This window comes from Centruroides sculpturatus, unplaced genomic scaffold, assembly GCF_000671375.1.
Source record: "Centruroides sculpturatus isolate CEXI.00-Female unplaced genomic scaffold, Cexi_2.0 scaffold668, whole genome shotgun sequence".
Classification (NCBI taxonomy): Eukaryota; Metazoa; Arthropoda; class Arachnida; order Scorpiones; family Buthidae; genus Centruroides; species Centruroides sculpturatus.
The window spans coordinates 80388-87620 of record NW_019385523.1 but is presented as its reverse complement, the minus strand read 5'-3'; the positions used below and the strand labels follow the sequence as shown (position 1 = coordinate 87620).

Sequence of the window (7233 nt, the reverse complement as noted above, 5' to 3'; positions counted from 1 at the left end):
CTAATAATAAAAAATTGTTAATAATTAAAAAAATAAAGTTCTTACAATAAATTGTTCATTCGAATTCATTAAATTTTTATATTTTTAAANATTGTTTAATTTATATTAATATGTATCACTTAAAAAATTTTTAATGGAAATATTTATATTAATTATGAAAATATAATAGCATGTTTTTTAATTTTTGTAACCTAACCCTCCTTTTCGTATTAGTTCTTTGTTTCGTATAACACGGCAATTTTTTGGAACGTAACTACCGTGTTATACGGGGGTTACCTGTATATAGAAAATAATAAGAAAACGAACGGTGGAAAATTCGACAACTAATTTACGAGGAAAAAACAATTCGATTTGTGGAGAGAATTAGTTGAAAAATTAATGGCGTATTGGAGTTAAAAAATCCGTTGCGTAATGGAAAAAGTGTTTTAATTTAATCCTTTCTTCATATACTTTTCTTCCTCCATCTATTTCTTAAATTGTTTTGTCTATTAAGATTATTTATTAATTAGAACTTAACACTTCCGATTAATAAATAATCTTAATATAGTGTCTACGCTTTTAATAATTTATACATATAATTTACTATCATTTTAATTCTGTTTTTCGATGAATTAGATACTTCTTTTTATTTTTGGAAAAATTTGCTGTATAATTTTATCAATTATCAATTAAAATTTTTATTAGCGTTGACTCGACGCGAAAAGAAATGGCATGTACTCGCGGTGGAAAAATTCGTTGTCTTCTCAAACAACGTCTTTCGGCTCCTTCTAACTCTTCGGTAGCGATAAGAATTGCGTATCCGTCGGCCATTTTCACTTTCGTGTAGCGATCTCGCGCGCTCGGCTCGACGTGAGCAACGATTCGCGTGGTCAGATGGGAAAACACGCGAGTTATAACTCGAGACTACCGATTTGACGTCGGAGTGTGAGATGGTACCACGTGACACCTTCGACGCATTGGGAGTTGTAACACGAAAAACTCGAGACTAAGGGCCCAGATACGACACACGATCCCCTTTATCTCCCCACTCCGCCACCTTTCACCACCAAAATTTAATAATATCGATTTCTCTAATAAACAAACGTCTCCGCAAAATTTCAAAAATGTTTGATAAAAGACGCACGAATTATCGAGCTTCAAAATGGGGAAACAAAATCGTGTCCCCACACAGACACATCGATGCATACAGAAACAGGAAAATAAAAGGTTTTTTTCTTTTTTTCTTGCATTATTCGACGTTTCGAGGTCCCCTCAGAGCAAAAATGTAAAGATTTTTTATGGGTCAAAAACCCATAACCATACTTTCCCTCTGTTAATATAACTTATATACAACAACTAAAAAGTAATAAAACCCGGGTGCTTATCTGAGTGTCACGTGTTCAGAAGATAGTCTTAATTAATGAACGAGTTGGTGCCGTATGATAAAAACGTGCCAATGTGTCCGAAATAGAAAATCTTCGACAGTTGTAATTTGCCCGGCTGACATATTGTTTGGAGACACGGTCTATGACAAGATGACAAGAGAATTATGTTAAGGATAATATATCAGATGAAAACTGAAGAAGTAAGAAAACGAACTAGGATTAGAGATATGGCGTAATGGGTTACTATACAATTCCTCCGGTTTCATTTTCCTGGAGTTTTCTGTTGCGGTGTGAAGATAAAGATGATCTGGAATACGTGACAAGAAAAATAAAAGAGGAATGTTTTAAAAGAGGTTTATATTTAAACTAAGTAAAACAAAATATTTATACATAGGAGGGGCTAAAACAGACTCGGAACTGGAAGGAGAAAAGATTGAGGGATGTGAGCGTTACAATTATCTTGGAGTACAAATTCATCAAGATGGAAGAGATACATTAGAAATTAATACAAGATTAGCGCGAGGTAAGAGAGTAGTAAAAAGATTAAATGGAATATGGTGGAGTGAAGAAATAACTAGATCAAGAAAAAAACAAAGAATATATAATGCAATTGTCAAAAGCATTCTGTTATACGGGAGGAGGCACGAAGAATGACTGGGAAAGAGAAGAGAAAAGTAACAACGGTTGAAATGGATGCATCGAGAACATCGTGCAGAATATCAAAAAGGAGAAAGAATAACTAATGAGAGAATCAAAGATCTAATGGGATTGAAGGAGCCGGTTTTGGAAGAAATACAGAGAAAGCAACTTATTTGGTTTGGACACGTGAAAAGAATGAGTGACGAGAGACTCCCGAAAATGTCAATGGAATGCATTCCACAAAAAAAAAAAAAAAGAAAAAGAGAGGAAGACCCAGGCAAACCTGATACGACGGAGTAAAGTTAGCGTGAAGTAAAAACGGGGATTAAGGAGGAATGGTGTATGGATAGAGAGAGATGGAGAGTTCCTGGAGGTCGGAAGGAAGATGATCGATGGACAAAGAGAATAACAGAATGGACCCACAAAATCAAGTAGAAGGATGCACGGGCGACCAAGAATGATATGGAGAGACGAAATACAATAGAGACAAGATGAACTGGATGCAAATAATTCGGGATAAAAGTCATTGGAGAGGACTATCTCCTGTAGTGGAGAATAACGGATGATGATGACATTTTCAACAAGTTCGTATTGCAACTCACATAACCGGAGACTTAACTATAAATTCATTTAAAATTCAGACGTAGAAGAAACACAAAACCTTCGCAATCGTCCTTTGTAATTTTTAAATTGTGCCGCCACCAGAGAGTATTTTTAGACAATTTTAGCGTATCGAGGTGGAGAAGAACCTCAAAATAAAGGTCTGATCCGCCGTGACAGTGTTGTTCCCGAGTTGTTAGGACGATTGTGAGGGTCCCGTGTTTCTTCTACCTGTGGATTTTAAATGTTTCTTATTCCTTAATTCAACGTGTTTTAAATAAATATAATCACGATCAAATAAATTGAATTAATTCGTAAACCTTAAACTCTGAATCATGGAGCTCTTTGTCTGTCCTTTTGTATTGATGCAAAACTGTTTTAAATACGTTTACTTTGTTTTAATTAAGCTGGGTCTATATTATTAAATAAATAGATATTTATAGAATAAATGTATTTAAGATAAGAAATTTTTACGTTTCCTTACAGTTAATTATTAAATTTCACCACTCAAATTTAAATATCTAGACAATATTTGGTTCGATGGAATTAGCTAGTGCAACACGTCAGCCATCTGTCAAAGAAGTGCCTCTATGGTAATCCGAGCCCTATTTAGGTGTTTTACACGCGAAGAAAGTCCGGAAAATCCACTCGATCAGCTGGTTGATGAGGCACGAACCCGCGACCAATTAATTACCTGTGCTCGGTAGTTTTATCCACTCGGCCACTGGTGGATCGTGACAATGAGCGTATTCAAAATCTCCGAGTGCAGCCGGCACCTCTGTTCAAAATCCCAGACCCAGCGAACAAGATGGCAGCTCTATTAGGTTGGAAATTTTGAATCTTGTTGATGAATAAATCCTGAATAAATTAAAACTCGGTTAATACATTAATAGAATATTTTAATATACGTAAGACATGACATAATTTGTTTTAGTTGTTAAAAAGTATAATCTTACGATTGATTTAGTTATTTAAAAAATCTTCATTTTTCATTAAATAAGTTGAAAAATAAATTTAACGTAACGTGCAAGTCCACATCATTCGCCATTTTTCTTCTTTTTCTCTTCCGATATTTCTGGCATGCTGAAATTTTGAATATGCTCAATATTTACATTGATAAATTTTTGTTAGTAAGCTATAAAATACGCTTTACAATGGAAGTAACAACCAGCTTGTTAATATTTAATGCAATTTACAGGCAATAAAATGTTATTGGTCGTATTCTTTACATACACGAATAAAATCTTTGATTACCGTTTAACGTACCGACATCTATTTGTATTACATATAATGACAATTTAAGAAATTTTATCAAGTCCACAAGAAGAATTTTAACATCCTTGCGTAATAGGATTGTCAGAATTCTTCCTATGGACACGCAATGGATGTGTACTTTTACTCTAGCATTGACAGAGATACGTTTAAAATATGGAAAAGGTACTTCCGATAAATCAAGTAGGATCATTTGAATATCTAATAGAAATATTGTTCAATTTCAATTTAATCGAGTTATTCACGGCATTTTCATTTTGTACACATCTGGAAAATTTATAGACATTAATCTTATAAGTAAATTCAGTTAGCAAGCTGGCAAGCAAGCAACGATACAGTATTTGGTTTCATATAAAACGGACTGCCATTGGCACGCTTACGTAGCTGCTCCAACATATTCAATACGTGACTCGACTTTCGGTACATTTTTCATCGAAAATTACAGGTAATGTTACGAACATTTGTTTTGTAATATTTCATCTTCAATTGCTTTCTTAATTTCAACATTTATATTATACTGTAGTGTCAACGTCGCTACAGATGGATGTTTTTAACTTTCTACCTTTTTGGAACCCATTGCGAGTTTGTTAGGTCCACGATGGGTGGTTGAGTGGCGAGGGATGGAGCCCGACATATCCGAATGTATCATCCTCGAAAAATTCCTCAAGTTTTTTGACTCGTCCGGATTCGATCTCGGGTCCCCCAGAGAGGCAGCTCGTCATCTTAGCCGTTCGCCTTCCGGCCTTTATCATTTACGGTAATAAAAGACAAAATTGCTAGCGTAAAAATTCCAGCAGCGACAACAGTTAACACTAAAGAATGTTTCTCGAAGCCATATCTACAAACTTAGTCTTATACTATATGTAGAATGTAATTTACGAAGACAGCGCTGGACGTAAAAATAAAGAGCCTAAGTAAAATTTAAATTATTCGCACAATTAGAAGTCTGTTTAATTAGTTTTTAAAATATTTTAAGTGAAAAAAGAAGCATATTACAGCAGATTGCAACTCGATATCGGCGGTTATTTCCTTATTACTTGGAATATACGTTCGTCGTAGAGACGTATAAATAGTCGACGAATACATAATACGGCGATTACACACGTAAACGATGGATTAAACAGAGCTATCAGACAGTCGAAGAAAAAACCGGCCAAAAGCCCAAAGTCACTCAATCGCAAAAATTTTGGTAGTAGTGTTTTAAAACTTTTCAATAAAAAACGTAAAATATAAATGTTATAAAAGAGTAAACTATAAGAAAAATGCCAACCCGTAGACATTTGTTAATGTTATGTATACTGTAACTGCATTAATAAGTGGTATACAGTACAAAGGGAAAGTAATGATAAAACTTTTTCTTTAAAAGGGACTAAAAAGTGATGGATTTTTCCGAAGCTCCTAAAAACGTATAGTCATTTTATTGCGCATAAAAGTATACATAGAACACGAGCTCTAGTAAGTGGCGTTAAAAATATACTTTTATTATGAGAAAATTTTGGAAAACGGAAATTAAATTAAAGATACTTTCGAATTCGTTCATTTTATACAATTAAAAATTCGTAGAAAATTAAACGTGATTACAATAAGATTCTATTGCCAAGTATAAAAAATCAAATTTACATTTTTCCATTTGGAAAGAATTATGTATCATTTAACTGCGTGCACTTCACTAATTGCAAGAAGAGAATGAGCTTTTCACTTGGACAAATTACACTTATTACGGACACCGAAGTCCTCTTATATTCTTCGATTTCTACGAAACGCTTGCCGTATTTGGATTTCCTTCGTTTGCCTGTCAAAATTGAATTAATCCGACATTACGATTATATTACTTTAAATTCACGCGCTATTTTATGGAAATTCTTTTATATGTACTGTACGGTACATTTTCCATCTTAAAGCATTATTTGTTTAAAGACGGAAAATGAAAGAACCGTTAAACACCAATACAAATGTAAATTATATACATTTTCTAGATTTAAAATTACTGTAGAGTTAAATAAAGATTATTTAAATGAGTTTCATCACAAGTATTCTTATACAGGAATAAATTTATTACATAGAAATTTATGTACAATTAATGACATTAAAATGTATGATATCCAGATATAATTTATCATTCATGAAAATAGTAGCACGGTTTTGAAAGCTACGCAATATATTAAAACATCTGAATTAATATCTAATAAGACGAAAAGAATGGCAAAAAATGAGACGAAACGTTATAATTTAAAATACATAACTTATTTTTATTTAAACTTCGTCTTCGTTTAATAACATATTTGGAATTCCGTCAGTAATGGGAAACTTTCTGCCGGTTTCCGGGCACAGAAGATCGCCAGATATTACGTCAACCTAAAATAAATTACATTTTCAATATTAAATATTACAAGTAATTATTAACTATAGCTTCTCTAAAAGTTGTTCATATTGACTACTATATGTGTAGGTTTGGCTCTATTCCAAATATTCAATCATCAAATAATTAGAATTTTGAACATTTCATTTTTAGTTCGATAAACACAAATCATTATGTCATTTCTAATTTAATTTTGTATTTTTCAAGTAAAAGATTGACAATTTCTTTTGTTTTCTTTACCGTAATCTATAATTTTCATTCAAATTTCTTTTGCAAAAGGATATTTTATAAGTTTCCAAGATTTACATTTTTCTCTCTTAACCATGCACTAAAATAATAATTACCACAAGATTAACCCGAATTCCAGCTTTGACATCTGTGCAAATGATAGTTTTATGAAACATACTACTATCTAAGAAGCTGTTTTGTATTTATTCTCCGACAACTAACTCACTAATTCGGTAGCGAAGCAATAGCAGTCACAAATACAGTCATACCCCGGACTTACGCGATAGGTGGGACCGAGCGATAACCGCGTAAATCGGGGTATAATTTTGCATATAAATACATACAAATAACTTTTAATTGGGCCGGAGACTAAAGAAAACAATAATTTAGAAAAAAATGTTTAATAAAATCTTAGATAATACATATGTATAACAAATTATATTATTATACAATTTTTCACACTAACTTGATTATCAAACCATAATTTTAACATTGTTTCCATCTCAGCGATAATACCGTGACGTTTACGAATGATGATTGAATTTAAAGATTGAGAATTTTTTCTTTACCTTTTATAATTGTTCCGACCGACAATTCTGGTAGGTCAAACTCCTTTGCCAATTTACAAATTTTCATTTTTGTATCCAAGTCTTTAATAATGTTAACTTTACATTCCAAAGATAAAGTTTTTCTTTTCTTGTTTGATGCAGAAGAATCAGTTCTACTTCGTTTGGATGACATAGTAGAGTGTTAAGATTAATCATATTCGTT

The 7233-nt window shown here is 32.6% G+C and overlaps 1 protein-coding gene across 2 annotated transcripts in view; it reads right to left on the bottom strand.

The window, feature by feature from the left end:
* Positions 1–6100: 6100 nt before the first annotated feature.
* LOC111639794 (multifunctional methyltransferase subunit TRM112-like protein) overlaps positions 6101–7233 on the bottom strand; it is a 21663-nt gene continuing 20530 nt past the window's right edge. For both annotated transcript variants that reach the window (XM_023385738.1, XM_023385739.1), the window contains exon 4: positions 6101–6230. In XM_023385738.1, coding sequence (XP_023241506.1) covers positions 6129–6230 — 102 coding nt within the window. In that variant the 3' untranslated portion in view covers positions 6101–6128. The remainder of the gene's footprint in view (positions 6231–7233) is intronic.